Source organism: Oncorhynchus nerka, linkage group LG3 (genome assembly GCF_034236695.1).
Source record: "Oncorhynchus nerka isolate Pitt River linkage group LG3, Oner_Uvic_2.0, whole genome shotgun sequence".
NCBI lineage: Eukaryota > Metazoa > Chordata > Actinopteri > Salmoniformes > Salmonidae > Oncorhynchus > Oncorhynchus nerka.
In genome coordinates, this window is record NC_088398.1 from 84,840,505 (window position 1) to 84,860,215 (window position 19,711).

General features: G+C 36.2%; 1 protein-coding gene across 1 annotated transcript in view; it reads left to right on the forward strand.

Moving 5' to 3' along the window:
• Positions 1–19,711, forward strand: part of LOC115124773 (neuropilin-2-like) — a 342,903-nt gene that overhangs the window by 93,535 nt on the left and 229,657 nt on the right. Inside the window, exons 7-8 of the mRNA XM_065005862.1 lie at positions 2,331–2,486; positions 3,072–3,241. Coding sequence (XP_064861934.1) covers positions 2,331–2,486; positions 3,072–3,241 — 326 coding nt within the window. The remainder of the gene's footprint in view (positions 1–2,330; positions 2,487–3,071; positions 3,242–19,711) is intronic.

A 19,711-nucleotide genomic window follows, 5' to 3' on the forward strand; every position in this document is an offset into this window, starting at 1 on the left:
ATGGTATGATATGGTATGATCTGGGCTGGTATGGTATGATACTGGGCTGGTATGGTATGATACTGGGCTGATATGGTATGATACTGAGCTGATACTGGGCTGTTATGGTATGATATGGTATGATACTGGGCTGATATGGTATGATATTGGGCTGATATGGTATGATATTGGGCTGATATGGTATGATACTGGGCTGATATGGTATGATATTGGGCTGATATGGTATGATATTGGGTTGATATGGTATGATACTGGGCTGATATGGTATGATACTGGGCTGATATGGTATGATACTGGGCTGATATGGTATGATCTGGGCTGGTATGGTATGATACTGGGCCGCCTTTCGTTCCAGTACTCTGCTGCCTGTGACTGGAACGAATTGCAAAAATCGCTGAAGTTGGAGACTTTTATCTCCCTCACCAACTTCAAACATCAGCTATCTGAGCAGCTAACCGATCGCTGCAGCTGTACATAGTCGGTATTGGTAAATAGCCCACCCATTTTCACCTACCTCATCCCCATACTGTTTTTATTTATTTACTTTTCTGCTCTTTTGCACACCAATATCTCTACCTGTACATGACCATCTGATCATTTATCACTCCAGTGTTAATCTGCAAAATTGTAATTATTCGCCTACCTCCTCATGCCTTTTGCACACATTGTATATAGACTCCCCTTTTTTCTCTACTGTGTTATTGACTTGTTAATTGTTTACTCCATGTGTAACTCTGTGTTGTCTGTTCACACTGCTATGCTTTATCTTGGCCAGGTCGCAGTTGCAAATGAGAACTTGTTCTCAACTAGCCTACCTGGTTAAATAAAGGTGAAATAAAATAAAAAATAAATAAACTGGGCTGATATGGTATGATATTGGGCTGATATGGTATGATATTGGGCTGATATGGTATGATATGGTATGATACTGGGCTGATATGGTATGATATTGGGCTGATATGGTATGATATTGGGCTGATATGGTATGATATTGGGCTGATATGGTATGATACTGGGCTGATATGGTATGATACTGGGCTGATATGGTATGATACTGGGCTGATATGGTATGATCTGGGCTGGTATGGTATGATACTGGGCTGATATGGTATGATACTGGGCTGTTATGGTATGATATGGTATGATCTGGGCTGGTATGGTATGATATTGGGCTGGTATGGTATGATACTGGGCTGATATGGTATGATACTGAGCTGATACTGGGCTGTTATGGTATGATATGGTATGATACTGGGCTGATATGGTATGATACTGGGCTGATATGGTATGATACTGGGCTGATATGGTATGATACTGGGCTGATACTGGGCTGTTATGGTATGATATGGTATGATACTGGGCTGATATGGTATGATACTGGGCTGATATGGTATGATACTGGGCTGATACTGGGCTGTTATGGTATGATATGGTATGATACTGGGCTGATATGGTATGATACTGGGCTGATATGGTATGATATTGGGCTGATATGGTATGATACTGGGCTGATACTGGGCTGTTATGGTATGATATGGTATGATACTGGGCTGATATGGTATGATACTGGGCTGGTATGGTATGATACTGGGCTGATATGGTATGATACTGGGCTGATACTGGGCTGTTATGGTATGATATGGTATGATCTGGGAGTGAGAAAGAGGCTGTGAGCTGCAAGATGAATGTATTATCCCATAGACATGCCCCCTGATGCGCCCTAATGCCCCATGATGCCCCCTAATGCCCCCACCCCCCTACAGCCACAGAGTCCTAAATCACACAAAACACAAAGTCCAGGAATTAAGAGTTGTTAGAAAAGAGAATTAGAGGAGAGGCAGAAGGGATGACTTGGTCCTGGGGATCAAAGGAACGGACGGAGTGAAGTTTCTAATCTGTAGACGGAAGAGGAGGAGGAAGAGGAGGACTGGCAGAAAACGAGAGAACGGAGTGAGAAAGAACAGCTCTCATTAAAGCCCCTTGTTCATGTGGCGAGATGGAAGGAGGATGAAGGGATGGAGGAGAAATGTTGCTAATACATCCATCCTTTCCCCAGTGGGACCTATTTCGCCTGCCCTGTCTTCTGAGAAATCCCAGGCCTAAGCTAGGGCTCGCCTCTCTTGTCAATAGAAACAGGATTTATCTTATTACTAACTTAACTTCCTGGCTGAGAATTCCTCATGATTAATAGTAAAGTCTGTTGTTTATGGGGTGCTGAGGCTAGGCAGGTACTACTGATGTTGGCTAGTGTGTTATGTTCTGATAAGCTATATTTCATGTTATTTTATGCTTCTAATGACCGTCTCTTGGGTTTGTGTTTGTGTTTGCAGTGGGTCCTCTGATAGGACGTTACTGTGGAACTAAGATCCCTCCTGAGATGACGTCGTCTACAGGTATCCTGTCTCTGTCCTTCCACACGGACATGGCCGTGGCCAAAGATGGCTTCTCTGCTCGCTACAACATGACACACAAAGAGGTCAGCAACAGTAAGTACCGGATCAGTCAGTACCTGAGGGAGATCTGTCTGTTTCTATTTTCTATTGGACCTTCAGATAGGAGTGTCCTTATTCTGCACTTTCATTTTCCTGATGTCCCCATTTTTCACATAAACAAGAAAGTGGGTGTTGGTGCGTGTTGGTGAGGGTTGGTGCCTGTTGGTGCGTGTTGGTGCGTGTTAGTGAGGGTGGGTGAGTGTTGGTGCCTGTTGGTGAGGTTTGGTGAGGGTTGATGGGTGTTGGTGCCTGTTGGTGCGTGTTGGTGAGGGTTGGTGGGTGTTGGTGCCTGTTGGTGCGTGTTGGTGAGGGTTGGTGGGTGTTGGTGAGGGTGGGTGGGTGTTGGTGCGTGTTGGTGAGGGTTGGTGGGTGTTGGTGCCTGTTGGTGCGTGCTGGTGTGTGTTGGTGAGGGTGGGTGGGTGTTGGTGCCTGTTGGTGAGGGTTGGTGGGTGTTGGTGCCTGTTGGTGCGTGTTGGTGCCTGTTGGTGCGTGTTGGTTAACCCTCCTCTCTTCAGGTCTTTATTTAATTGTCCACCTCTATCAATCAAATCATGAATTGATCCCTGTCTCTCCCCCCAGCTTTCCATTGCAGTAACGCTTTAGGTCTGGAGTCAGGGAAGATCTCTGACGACCAGATCACTGCCTCCTCCTCCTTTTACGACAACACCTGGTTGCCACGGCAAGCCCGTCTTAACAACAATAACAACGCGTGGACCCCAAACGAGGACAGCAGCAAAGAGTTCATCCAGGTGAGACTGCAGGCTAAACCTCCATGTTAAATGGTAAACCTCCATGTTAAATGGTTAACCTCCATGTTAAATGGTAAACCTCCATGTTAAATGGTAAACCTCAATGTTAAATGGTAAACCTCCATGTTAAATGGTAAACCTCCATGTTAAATGGTAAACCTCCATGTTAAATGGTTAACCTCCATGTTAAATTACTATGGTAAACCTCCATGTTAAATGGTAAACCTCCATGATAAATGGTAAACCTCCATGTTAAATGGTAAACCTCCATGTTAAATGGTAATTCTCCATGATAAATGGTAAACCTCCATGTTAAATGGTAAACCTCCATGTTAAATGACTATGGTAAACCTCCATGTTAAATGACTATGGTAAACCTCCATGATAAATGGTAAACCTCCATGTTAAATTACTATGGTAAACCTCCATGTTACATGGTAAACCTCCATGATAAATGGTAAACCTCCATGTTAAATGGTAAACCTCCATGTTAAATGGTAAACCTCCATGTTAAATGGTTAACCTCCATGTTAAATTACTATGGTAAACCTCCATGTTAAATGGTAAACCTCCATGATAAATGGTAAACCTCCATGATAAATGGTAAACCTCCATGTTAAATGGTAAACCTCCATGTTAAATGGTAAACCTCCATGTTAAATGGTAAACCTCCATGTTAAATGACTATGGTAAACCTCCATGATAAATGGTAAACCTCCATGTTAAATTACTATGGTAAACCTCCATGTTAAATGGTAAACCTCCATGATAAATGGTAAACCTCCATGTTAAATGGTAAACCTCCATGTTAAATGACTATGGTAAACTCCATGGTAAAAACCTCCATGTTAAATGGTAAACCTCCATGATAAATGGTAAACCTCCATGTTAAATGGTAAACCTCCATGTTAAATTACTATGGTAAACCTCCATGTTAAATGGTAAACCTCCATGATAAATGGTTAACCTCCATGTTAAATGACTATGGTAAACCTCCATGTTAAATGGTAAACCTCCATGATAAATGGTAAACCTCCATGTTAAAATTAAACTAAATGGTAAACCTCCATGTTAAATTAAATCCATGTTAAATGGTAAACCTCCATGATAAAAACCTCCATGTTAAAAATGTAAACCTCCTATGGTAAACCTCCATGATAAATGGTAAACATCCATGTTAAATGGTAAACCTCCATGTTAAATGGTAAACCTCCATGATAAATGGTAAACCTCCATGTTAAATGGTAAACCTCCATGATAAATGGTTAACCTCCATGTTAAATGGTAAACCTCCATGTTAAATGACTATGGTAAACCTCCATGTTAAATGACTATGGTAAACCTCCATGTTAAATGACTATGGTAAACCTCCATGTTAAATGGTTAACCTCCATGTTAAATGGTAAACCTCCATGATAAATGACTATGGTAAACCTCCATGTTAAATGACTATGGTAAACCTCCATGTTAAATGACTATGGTAAACCTCCATGTTAAATGACTATGGTAAACCTCCATGTTAAATGACTATGGTAAACCTCCATGTTAAATGACTATGGTAAACCTCCATGTTAAATGGTAAACCTCCATGTTATGGTAAACCTCCATGTTAAATGACTATGGTAAACCTCCATGTTAAAAATGGTAAACCTCCATGTTAAATGACTATGGTAAACCTCCATGTTAAATGACTATGGTAAACCTCCATGTTAAATGGTAAACCTCCATGTTAAATGGTAAACCTCCATGTTAAATGGTAAACCTCCATGTTAAATGACTATGGTAAACCTCCATGATAAATGGTAAACCTCCATGTTAAATTACTATGGTAAACCTCCATGTTAAATGGTAAAATGTTAAATGACTATGGTAAACCTCCATGTTAAATGACTATGGTAAACCTCCATGTTAAATGACTATGGTAAACCTCCATGTTAAATGACTATGGTAAACCTCCATGTTAAATGGTAAACCTCCATGTTAAATGACTATGGTAAACCTCCATGTTAAATGGTAAACCTCCATGTTAAATGACTATGGTAAACCTCCATGTTAAATGACTATGGTAAACCTCCATGTTAAATGACTATGGTAAACCTCCATGTTAAATGACTATGGTAAACCTCCATGTTAAATGACTATGGTAAACCTCCATGTTAAATGACTATGGTAAACCTCCATGTTAAATGACTATGGTAAACCTCCATGTTAAATGGTAAACCTCCATGTTAAATGGTAAACCTCCATGTTAAATGACTATGGTAAACCTCCATGTTAAATGGTAAACCTCCATGTTAAATGACTATGGTAAACCTCCATGTTAAATGACTATGGTAAACCTCCATGTTAAATGACTATGGTAAACCTCCATGTTAAATGACTATGGTAAACCTCCATGTTAAATGGTAAACCTCCATGTTAAATTACTATGGTAAACCTCCATGTTAAATGGTAAACCTCCATGATAAATGGTAAACCTCCATGTTAAATGACTATGGTAAACCTCCATGTTAAATGACTATGGTAAACCTCCATGATAAATGGTAAACCTCCATGTTAAATTACTATGGTAAACCTCCATGTTAAATGGTAAACCTCCATGATAAATGGTTAACCTCCATGTTAAATGGTAAACCTCCATGATAAATGGTTAACCTCCATTTTAAATGGTAAACCTCCATGTTAAATGACTATGGTAAACCTCCATGTTAAATGACTATGGTAAACCTCCATGTTAAATGACTATGGTAAACCTCCATGTTAAATGGTAAACCTCCATGTTAAATGGTAAACCTCCATGATAAATGGTAAACCTCCATGTTAAATGGTAAACCTCCATGTTAAATGACTATGGTAAACCTCCATGTTAAATGGTAAACCTCCATGTTAAATGGTAAACCTCCATGTTAAATGACTATGGTAAACCTCCATGTTAAATGACTATGGTAAACCTCCATGTTAAATGACTATGGTAAACCTCCATGATAAATGACTATGGTAAACCTCCATGTTAAATGGTAAACCTCCATGTTAAATGGTAAACCTCCATGTTAAATTAAATGTAACTACCTCCATGTTAAATGGTAAACCTCCATGTTAAATGTTAAATGGTAAACCTCCATGTTAAATGACTATGGTAAACCTCCATGTTAAATGACTATGGTAAACCTCCATGTTAAATAAATGGTAAACCTCCATGTTAAATGTAAACCTCCTAAATGGTAAACCTCCATGTTAAATGACTATGGTAAACCTCCATGTTAAATGAATGGTAAACCTCCATGTTAAATGACTATGGTAAACCTCCATGTTAAATGGTAAACCTCCATGGTAAACCTCCATGTTAAATGACTATGGTAAACCTCCATGTTAAATGAAATGGTAAACCTCCATGTTAAATGGTAAACCTCCATGTTAAATGGTAAACCTCCATGTTAAATGGTAAACCTCCATGTTAAAATGGTAAACCTCCATGTTAAAACTATGGTAAACCTCCATGTTAAATGGTAAACCTCCATGTTAAAATGGTAAACCTCCATGTTAAATGACTATGGTAAACCTCCATGATAAATGTTAACCTCCATGAAATGGTAAACCTCCATGTTAAATGGTAAACCTCCATGTTAAATGTAAACCTCCATGGTAAAAACCTCCATGTTAAAAATGGTAAACCTCCATGTTAAATGAAATGGTAAACCTCCATGTTAAATGAATGGTAAACCTCCATGATAAATGTAAACTCCATGTTAAATGGTAAACCTCCATGTTAAATGACTATGGTAAACCTCCATGTTAAATGGTAACCTCCTAAATGGTAAACCTCCATGTTAAATGATGGTAAACCTCCATGTTAAATGGTAAACCTCCATGTTAAATGACTATGGTAAACCTCCTTGTTAAATGGTAAACCTCCATGTTAAATTACTATGGTAAACCTCCATGTTAAATGGTAAACCTCCATGATAAATGGTTAACCTCCATGTTAAATGGTAAACCTCCATGTTAAATGACTATGGTAAACCTCCATGTTAAATGACTATGGTAAACCTCCATGTTAAATGACTATGGTAAACCTCCATGTTAAATGACTATGGTAAACCTCCATGTTAAATGGTAAACCTCCATGTTAAATGACTATGGTAAACCTCCATGTTAAATGACTATGGTAAACCTCCATGTTAAATGACTATTTTTAACCTCCATGTTAAATGGTAAACCTCCATGTTAAATGACTATGGTAAACCTCCATGTTAAATGGTAAACCTCCATGTTAAAAATGGTAAACCTCCATGTTAAAAATGGTAAACCTCCATGTTAAATGACTATGGTAAACCTCCATGTTAAATGACATGTTAAATGGTAAACCTCCATGTTAAAATGGTAAACCTCCATGTTAAATGACTAAATGGTAAACCTCCATGTTAAATGACTATGGTAAACCTCCATGTTAAATGGTAACCTCCATGTTAAATAAATGGTAAACCTCCATGTTAAATGGTAAATCCATGTAAATGGTAAACCTCCATGATAAATGGTAAACCTCCATGTTAAATGGTAAACCTCCATGTTAAATGACTATGGTAAACCTCCATGTTAAATGGTAAACCTCCATGTTAAATGACTATGGTAAACCTCCATGTTAAATGACTATGGTAAACCTCCATGTTAAATGACTATGGTAAACCTCCATGTTAAATGACTATGGTAAACCTCCATGTTAAATGACTATGGTAAACCTCCATGTTAAATGACTATGGTAAACCTCCATGTTAAATGGTAAACCTCCATGTTAAATGGTATGGTAAACCTCCATGATAAATGTTAAATGACTATGGTAAACCTCCATGTTAAATAAATGGTAAACCTCCATGTTAAATGAAATGGTAAACCTCCATGTTAAATGACTATGGTAAACCTCCATGTTAAATGGTAAACCTCCATGTTAAATGGTAAACCTCCATGATATGGTAAACCTCCATGATAAATGGTAAACCTCCATGTTAAATGACTATGGTAAACCTCCATGTTAAATGACTATGGTTAACCTCCATGATAAATGGTAAACCTCCATGTTAAATTACTATGGTAAACCTCCATGTTAAATGGTAAACCTCCATGTTAAATGACTATGGTAAACCTCCATGTTAAATGACTCCATGATAAATGGTAAACCTCCATGTTAAATGACTATGGTAAACCTAAACCTCCATGTTAAAAATGGTAAACCTCCATGTTAAATGACTATGGTAAACCTCCATGTTAAATGACTATGGTAAACCTCCATGTTAAATGGTAAACTCCATGTTAAATGGTAAACCTCCATGTTAAATGACTATGGTAAACCTCCATGTTAAATGGTAAACCTCCATGTTAAATGACTATGGTAAACCTCCATGTTAAATGGTAAACCTCCATGTTAAATGACTATGGTAAACCTCCATGTTAAATGACTATGGTAAACCTCCATGTTAAATGACTATGGTAAACCTCCATGTTAAATGACTATGGTAAACCTCCATGTTAAATGACTATGGTAAACCTCCATGTTAAATGACTATGGTAAACCTCCATGTTAAATGACTATGGTAAACCTCCATGTTAAATGGTAAACCTCCATGTTAAATGACTATGGTAAACCTCCATGTTAAATGGTAAACCTCCATGTTAAATGAAATGGTAAACCTCCATGTTAAATGGTAAACCTCCATGTTAAATGTAAACTCCATGTTAAATGACTATGGTAAACCTCCATGTTAAATGACTATGGTAAACCTCCATGTTAAAACTATGGTAAACCTCCATGTTAAATGTAAAAATGGTAAACCTCCATGTTAAATGACTATGGTAAACCTCCATGTTAAATGTTAAATGTAAACCTCCATGTTAAAAATGGTAAACCTCCATGTTAAATGGTAAACCTCCATGTTAAATGACTATGGTAAACCTCCATGTTAAATGACTATGGTAAACCTCCATGTTAAATGACTATGGTAAACCTCCATGTTAAATGGTAAACCTCCATGATAAATGGTAAACCTCCATGTTAAATGACTATGGTAAACCTCCATGTTAAATGACTATGGTAAACCTCCATGATAAATGGTAAACCTCCATGTTAAATGACTATGGTAAACCTCCATGTTAAATGGTAAACCTCCATGATAAATGGTAAACCTCCATGTTAAATGACTATGGTAAACCTCCATGTTAAATGACTATGGTAAACCTCCATGTTAAATGACTATGGTAAACCTCCATGTTAAATGACTATGGTAAACCTCCATGTTAAATGGTAAACCTCCATGTTAAATGTAAACTAAATGTAAACCTCCATGTTAAATGACTATGGTAAACCTCCATGTTAAATGTAAACCTCCATGTAAATGAAATGGTAAACCTCCATGTTAAATGACTATGGTAAACCTCCATGTTAAATGAAATGGTAAACCTCCATGTTAAATGACTATGGTAAACCTCCATGTTAAATGTAAACTATGGTAAACCTCCATGTTAAATGACTATGGTAAACCTCCATGTTAAATGACTATGGTAAACCTCCATGATAAATGACTATGGTAAACCTCCATGTTAAATGGTAAACCTCCATGTTAAATGGTAAACCTCCATGATAAATGGTAAACCTCCATGTTAAATGGTAAACCTCCATGTTAAATGACTATGGTAAACCTCCATGATAAATGGTAAACCTCCATGTTAAATTACTATGGTAAACCTCCATGTTAAATGGTAAACCTCCATGATAAATGGTTAACCTCCATGTTAAATGACTATGGTAAACCTCCATGTTAAATTAAAAATGACTATGGTAAACCTCCATGTTAAATAAATGTTAAACCTCCATGATAAATGACTATGGTAAACCTCCATGTAAACCTCCATGTTAAATGACTATGGTAAACCTCCATGTTAAATGACTATGGTAAACCTCCATGTTAAATGGTAAACCATGTTAAATGGTAAACCTCCATGTTAAATGACTATGGTAAACCTCCATGTTAAATGGTAAACCTCCATGTTATGGTAAACCTCCATGTTAAATGACTATGGTAAACCTCCATGATAAATGGTAAACCTCCATGTTAAATGACTATGGTAAACCTCCATGTTAAATGGTAAACCTCCATGTTAAATGGTAAACCTCCATGGTAAACCTCTATGGTAAACCTCCATGTTAAATGGTAAACCTCCATGTTAAATGACTATGGTAAACCTCCATGTTAAATGAAATGGTAAACCTCCATGTTAAATGGTAAACCTCCATGTTAAATGGTAAACCTCCATGTAAACCTCCATGTTAAATGACTATGGTAAACCTCCATGTTAAATGTAAACCTCCATGTTATGGTAAACCTCCATGTTAAATGACTATGGTAAACCTCCATGTTAAATAAATGGTAAACCTCCATGTTAAATGACTATGGTAAACCTCCATGTTAAATGACTATGGTAAACCTCCATGTTAAATGACTATGGTAAACCTCCATGTTAAATGAATGGTAAACCTCCATGTTAAATGACTATGGTAAACCTCCATGTTAAATGGTAAACCTCCATGTTAAAAATGGTAAACCTCCATGTTTAAATGGTAAACCTCCATGTTAAAAATGGTAAACCTCCATGTTAAAAATGGTAAACCTCCATGGTAAATCCATGTTAAATGACTATGGTAAACCTCCATGTTAAATGACTATGGTAAACCTCCATGTTAAATGGTAAACCTCCATGTTAAATGACTATGGTAAACCTCCATGTTAAATGGTAAACCTCCTGTTAAATGTTAAAATGACTATGGTAAACCTCCATGTTAAATGAAATGGTAAACCTCCATGTTAAAAATGGTAAACCTCCATGTTAAATGACTATGGTAAACCTCCATGTTAAATGGTAAATGGTAAACCTCCATGTTAAATGGTAAACCTCCATGTTAAATGACTATGGTAAACCTCCATGTTAAATGGTAAACCTCCATGTTAAATGGTAAACCTCCATGTTAAATGACTATGGTAAACCTCCATGTTAAATGGTAAACCTCCATGTTAAATGACTATGGTAAACCTCCATGTTAAATGACTATGGTAAACCTCCATGATAAATGGTAAACCTCCATGTTAAAAATGGTAAACCTCCATGTTAAAAATGGTAAACCTCCATGTTAAATGAAATGGTAAACCTCCATGTTAAATAAATGGTAAACCTCCATGTTAAATGGTAAACCTCCATGTTAAATTACTATGGTAAACCTCCATGTTAAATGGTAAACCTCCATGATAAATGGTAAACCTCCATGTTAAATGACTATGGTAAACCTCCATGTTAAATGGTAAACCTCCATGTTAAATGACTATGGTAAACCTCCATGTTAAATGACTATGGTAAACCTCCATGTTAAATGACTATGGTAAACCTCCATGTTAAATGACTATGGTAAACCTCCATGTTAAATGACTATGGTAAACCTCCATGTTAAATGACTATGGTAAACCTCCATGATAAATGGTAAACCTCCATGATAAATGGTAAACCTCCATGTTAAATGACTATGGTAAACCTCCATGATAAATGGTAAACCTCCATGATAAATGGTAAACCTCCATGTTAAATGACTATGGTAAACCTCCATGTTAAATGGTAAACCTCCATGATAAATGGTAAACCTCCATGTTAAATGGTAAACCTCCATGTTAAATGACTATGGTAAACCTCCATGATAAATGAAATGGTAAAACCTCCATGTTAAATGACTATGGTAAACCTCCATGTTAAATGTAAACTCCATGATAAATGGTAAAAATGACTATGGTAAACCTCCATGATAAATGGTAAACCTCCATGTTAAATGACTATGGTAAACCTCCATGTTAAATGTAAACCTCCATGTTAAACCTCCATGTTAAATGACTATGGTAAACCTCCATGTTAAATGACTATGGTAAACCTCCATGTTAAATGACTATGGTAAACCTCCATGTTAAATGGTAAACCTCCATGTTAAATGACTATGGTAAACCTCCATGATAAATGACTATGGTAAACCTCCATGTTAAATGGTAAACCTCCATGTTAAATGACTATGGTAAACCTCCATGTTAAATGACTATGGTAAACCTCCATGTTAAATGACTATGGTAAACCTCCATGTTAAATGGTAAACCTCCATGTTAAATGGTAAACCTCCATGTTAAATGACTATGGTAAACCTCCATGTTAAATGGTAAACCTCCATGTTAAATGACTATGGTAAACCTCCATGTTAAATGACTATGGTAAACCTCCATGTTAAATGGTAAACCTCCATGTTAAATGGTAAACCTCCATGTTAAATGACTATGGTAAACCTCCATGTTAAATGACTATGGTAAACCTCCATGTTAAATGACTATGGTAAACCTCCATGTTAAATGACTATGGTAAACCTCCATGTTAAATGACTATGGTAAACCTCCATGTTAAATGGTAAACCTCCATGTTAAATGGTAAACCTCCATGTTAAATGACTATGGTAAACCTCCATGATAAATGGTAAACCTCCATGTTAAAAATGGTAAACCTCCATGTTAAATGACTATGATAAATGGTAAACCTCCATGTTAAATAAATGGTAAACCTCCATGTTAAATGACTATGGTAAACCTCCATGTTAAATGACTATGGTAAACCTCCATGATAAATGGTAAACCTCCATGTTAAATGGTAAACCTCCATGTTAAATGAATGGTAAACCTCCATGTTAAATGAAATGGTAAACCTCCATGTTAAATGACTATGGTAAACCTCCATGTTAAAAATGGTAAACCTCCATGTTAAATGACTATGGTAAACCTCCATGTTAAAATAAATGGTAAACCTCCATGTTAAATGACTATGGTAAACCTCCATGTTAAATGACTATGGTAAACCTCCATGTTAAATGGTAAACCTCCATGTTAAATGACTATGGTAAACCTCCATGTTAAATGAATGGTAAACCTCCATGTTAAAATGACTATGGTAAACCTCCATGTTAAATGGTAAACTATGGTAAACCTCCATGTTAAATGGTAAACCTCCATGTTAAATAAATGGTAAACCTCCATGTTAAATGGTAAACCTCCATGTTATGGTAAACCTCCATGATAAATGGTAAACCTCCATGTTAAAAATGGTAAACCTCCATGTTAAAAATGGTAAACCTCCATGTTAAATGACTATGGTAAACCTCCATGATAAATGGTAAACCTCCATGTTAAAAATGGTAAACCTCCATGTTAAAAATGGTAAACCTCCATGTTAAATAAATGGTAAACCTCCATGTTAAATGACTAAATGGTAAACCTCCATGTTAAAAATGATAAATGGTAAACCTCCATGTTAAATGACTATGGTAAACCTCCATGTTAAAAATGACTAAATGGTAAACCTCCATGTTAAATGACTATGGTAAACCTCCATGTTAAATGGTAAACCTCCATGTTAAATGAATGGTAAACCTCCATGTTAAATGGTAAACCTCCATGTTAAATGACTATGGTAAACCTCCATGTTAAATGGTAAACCTCCATGTTAAATGACTATGGTAAACCTCCATGATAAATGGTAAACCTCCATGTTAAATGACTATGGTAAACCTCCATGTTAAATGACTATGGTAAACCTCCATGTTAAATGGTAAACCTCCATGTTAAATGACTATGGTAAACCTCCATGTTAAATGGTAAACCTCCATGTTAAAATGGTAAACCTCCATGTTAAAAATGGTAAACCTCCATGTTAAATGACTATGGTAAACCTCCATGTTAAATGTAACTCCATGGTAAACCTCCATGTTAAATGAATGGTAAACCTCCATGTTAAAAATGGTAAACCTCCATGTTAAATGACTATGGTAAACCTCCATGTTAAATGGTAAACCTCCATGTTAAATGAACCTCCTAAATGGTAAACCTCCATGTTAAATGACTATGGTAAACCTCCATGAAAAATGGTAAACCTCCATGATAAATGGTAAACCTCCATGTTAAATGACTATGGTAAACCTCCATGTTAAATGACTATGGTAAACCTCCATGTTAAATGAAATGGTAAACCTCCATGTTAAATGACTATGGTAAACCTCCATGTTAAATAAATGGTAAACCTCATGTTAAATGTTAAATGACTATGGTAAACCTCCATGTTAAATGGTAAACCTCCATGTTAAATGACTATGGTAAACCTCCATGTTAAATGGTAAACCTCCATGTTAAATGACTATGGTAAACCTCCATGTTAAATGGTAAACCTCCATGTTAAATGACTATGGTAAACCTCCATGTTAAATGACTATGGTAAACCTCCATGTTAAATGACTATGGTAAACCTCCATGTTAAATGGTAAACCTCCATGTTAAAAATGGTAAACCTCCATGTTAAATGGTAAACCTCCATGTTAAATGACTATGGTAAACCTCCATGTTAAAACTATGGTAAACCTCCCTCCATGTTAAATACTATGGTAAACCTCCATGTTAAATGGTAAACCTCCATGATAAAATGGTAAACCTCCATGTTAAATGACTATGGTAAACCTCCATGTTAAATGACTATGGTAAACCTCCATGTTAAATGGTAAACCTCCATGTTAAATGACTATGGTAAACCTCCATGTTAAATGGTAAACCTCCATGTTAAATGACTATGGTAAACCTCCATGTTAAATGACTATGGTAAACCTCCATGTTAAATGGTAAACCTCCATGATAAATGACTATGGTAAACCTCCATGTTAAATGACTATGGTAAACCTCCATGTTAAATGACTATGGTAAACCTCCATGTTAAATGTAAACCTCCATGTTAAAACTATGGTAAACCTCCATGTTAAATAAATGGTAAACCTCCATGTTAAATGGTAAACCTCCATGTTAAAAATGGTAAACCTCCATGTTAAATGACTATGGTAAACCTCCATGTTAAAAATGGTAAACCTCCATGTTAAATGACTATGGTAAACCTCCATGATAAATGGTAAACCTCCATGATAAATGGTAAACCTCCATGTTAAATGGTAAACCTCCATGTTAAAAATGGTAAACCTCCATGTTAAATGAATGGTAAACCTCCATGTTAAATGACTATGGTAAACCTCCATGTTAAATGACTAAACTCCATGTTAAATGACTATGGTAAACCTCCATGTTAAATGGTAAACCTCCATGTTAAATGATGGTAAACCTCCATGTTAAAAATGGTAAACCTCCATGTTAAATGAATGGTAAACCTCCATGTAAAAATGGTAAATGGTAAACCTCCATGTTAAAAATGGTAAACCTCCATGTTAAAATGACTATGGTAAACTCCATGTTAAATGATAAATGGTAAACCTCCATGTTAAATGACTATGGTAAACCTCCATGTTAAATGACTATGGTAAACCTCCATGTTAAATGACTAAATGGTAAACCTCCATGTTAAATGGTAAACCTCCATGTTAAAAATGGTAAACCTCCATGTTAAATGGTAAACCTCCATGTTAAATGACTATGGTAAACCTCCATGTTAAATGACTATGGTAAACCTCCATGTTAAAAATGGTAAACCTCCATGTTAAATGGTAAACCTCCATGTTAAAAATGGTAAACCTCCATGTTAAATGACTATGGTAAACCTCCATGTTAAATAAATGGTAAACCTCCATGTTAAAAATGGTAAACCTCCATGTTAAAAATGGTAAACCTCCATGTTAAAAATGGTAAACCTCCATGTTAAATGGTAAACCTCCATGTTAAATGACTATGGTAAACCTCCCTCCATGTTAAAACTAAATGGTAAACCTCCATGTTAAATGGTAAACCTCCATGTTAAATGGTAAACCTCCATGTTAAATGGTAAACCTCCATGTTAAATGGTAAACCTCCATGTTAAATGACTATGGTAAACCTCCATGTTAAATTAAATGTTAAATGGTAAACCTCCATGTTAAATGACTATGGTAAACCTCCTCCATGTTAAATGGTAAACCTCCATGGTAAACCTCCATGATAAATGGTAAACCTCCATGTTAAATGGTAAACCTCCATGTTAAATGACTATGGTAAACCTCCATGTTAAATGGTAAACCTCCATGTTAAATAAATGGTAAACCTCCATGTTAAATGAATGGTAAACCTCCATGTTAAATGACTATGGTAAACCTCCATGATAAATGGTAAACCTCCATGATAAATGACTATGGTAAACCTCCATGTTAAATGACTATGGTAAACCTCCATGTTAAATGGTAAACCTCCATGATAAATGGTAAACCTCCATGTTAAATGACTATGGTAAACCTCCATGTTAAATGGTAAACCTCCATGATAAATGGTAAACTCCATGTTAAATGGTAAACCTCCATGTTAAATGACTATGGTAAACCTCCATGTTAAATGTAAAAACTAAATGACTATGGTAAACCTCCATGTTAAATGACTATGGTAAACCTCCATGTTAAATGGTAAACCTCCATGTTAAATGACTATGGTAAACCTCCATGATAAATGGTAAACCTCCATGTTAAATGACTATGGTAAACCTCCATGATAAATGGTAAACCTCCATGTTAAATGGTAAACCTCCATGTTAAATGACTATGGTAAACCTCCATGATAAATGGTAAACCTCCATGATAAATGGTAAACATCCATGATAAATGGTAAACCTCCATGTTAAATGACTATGGTAAACCTCCATGTTAAATGGTAAACCTCCATGTTAAATAAATGGTAAACCTCCATGATAAATGGTAAACCTCCATGATAAATGGTAAACCTCCATGATAAATGACTATGGTAAACCTCCATGTTAAATGGTAAACCTCCATGTTAAATGACTATGGTAAACCTCCATGTTAAATGACTATGGTAAACCTCCATGTTAAATGACTATGGTAAACCTCCATGATAAATGGTAAACCTCCATGTTAAATGACTATGGTAAACCTCCATGATAAATGACTATGGTAAACCTCCATGTTAAATGGTAAACCTCCATGATAAATGACTATGGTAAACCTCCATGATAAATGGTAAACCTCCATGTTAAATGACTATGGTAAACCTCCATGTTAAATGGTAAACCTCCATGTTAAATGACTATGGTAAACCTCCATGTTAAATGGTAAACCTCCATGTTAAATGACTATGGTAAACCTCCATGTTAAATGTAAACTCCATGTTAAATGTATGGTAAACCTCCATGTTAAATGACTATGGTAAACCTCCATGTTAAATGTTGGTAAATATGGTAAACCTCCATGTTAAATGACTATGGTAAACCTCCATGTTAAATGACTATGGTAAACCTCCATGTTAAATGACTATGGTAAACCTCCATGTTAAATGACTATGGTAAACCTCCATGTTAAATGACTATGGTAAACCTCCATGATAAATGGTAAACCTCCATGTTAAATGGTAAACCTCCATGTTAAATGACTATGGTAAACCTCCATGATAAATGGTAAACCTCCATGTTAAATGGTAAACCTCCATGTTAAATGACTATGGTAAACCTCCATGTTAAATGGTAAACCTCCATGTTAAATGACTATGGTAAACCTCCATGTTAAATGACTATGGTAAACCTCCATGATAAATGGTAAACCTCCATGTTAAATGGTAAACCTCCATGTTAAATGACTATGGTAAACCTCCATGATAAATGGTAAACCTCCATGTTAAATGACTATGGTAAACCTCCATGTTAAATGGTAAACCTCCATGTTAAATGACTATGGTAAACCTCCATGATAAATGGTAAACCTCCATGATAAATGACTATGGTAAACCTCCATGTTAAATGAGTATGGTAAACCTCCATGATAAATGGTAAACCTCCATGTTAAATGACTATGGTAAACCTCCATGATAAATGACTATGGTAAACCTCCATGATAAATGACTATGGTAAACCTCCATGATAAATGACTATGGTAAACCTCCATGTTAAATGACTATGGTAAACCTCCATGTTAAATGACTATGGTAAACCTCCATGATAAATGGTAAACCTCCATGATAAATGGTAAACCTCCATGTTAAATGACTATGGTAAACCTCCATGATAAATGGTAAACCTCCATGATAAATGGTAAACCTCCATGTTAAATGACTATGGTAAACCTCCATGATAAATGGTAAACCTCCATGATAAATGGTAAACATCCATGATAAATGGTAAACCTCCATGTTAAATGACTATGGTAAACCTCCATGTTAAATGACTATGGTAAACCTCCATGATAAATGACCAAGGTAAACCTCCATGATAAATGGTAAACCTCCATGATAAATGACTATGGTAAACCTCCATGTTAAATGGTAAACCTCCATGTTAAATGACTATGGTAAACCTCCATGTTAAATGACTATGGTAAACCTCCATGTTAAATGACTATGGTAAACCTCCATGTTAAATGACTATGGTAAACCTCCATGTTAAATGGTAAACCTCCATGTTAAATGACTATGGTAAACCTCCATGTTAAATGACTATGGTAAACCTCCATGTTAAATGACTATGGTAAACCTCCATGTTAAATGACTATGGTAAACCTCCATGTTAAATGACTATGGTAAACCTCCATGTTAAATGACTATGGTAAATCTCCATGTTAAATGACTATGGTAAACCTCCATGATAAATGACTATGGTAAACCTCCATGTTAAATGACTATGGTAAACCTCCATGTTAAATGACTATGGTAAATCTCCATGTTAAATGACTATGGTAAACCTCCATGTTAAATGACTATGGTAAACCTCCATGTTAAATGGTAAACCTCCATGATAAATGACTATGGTAAACCTCCATGATAAATGACTATGGTAAACCTCCATGATAAATGGTAAACCTCCATGTTAAATGACTATGGTAAACCTCCATGTTAAATGGTAAACCTCCATGATAAATGGTAAACCTCCATGATAAATGACTATGGTAAACCTCCATGTTAAATGGTAAACCTCCATGTTAAATGGTAAACCTCCATGTTAAATGGTAAACCTCCATGTTAAATGGTAAACCTCCATGTTAAATACTTTCCAGGTCCATACCCAAATAGTTCGAACTACTAATTTTAAAAATGACTCTCTCCAGAAATAAGTCACTCACTGTTGCCGCCTGCTACCGACCCCCCTCAGCTCCCCGCTGTGAACTGGACACCATCTGTGAATTGATTGCCCCCCATCTAGCTTCAGAGTTTGTTCTGTTAGGTGACCTAAACTGGGATATGCTTAACACCCCGGCAGTCCTACAATCTAAGCTAGATGCCCTCAATCTCACACAAATCATCAAGGAACCCACCAGGTACAACCCTAAATCTGTAAACAAGGGCACCCTCATAGACGTCATCCTGACCAACTGGCCCTCCAAATACACCTCTGCTGTCTTCAACCAGGATCTTAGCGATCACTGCCTCATTGCCTGTATCCGCTACGGATCCGCAGTCAAAC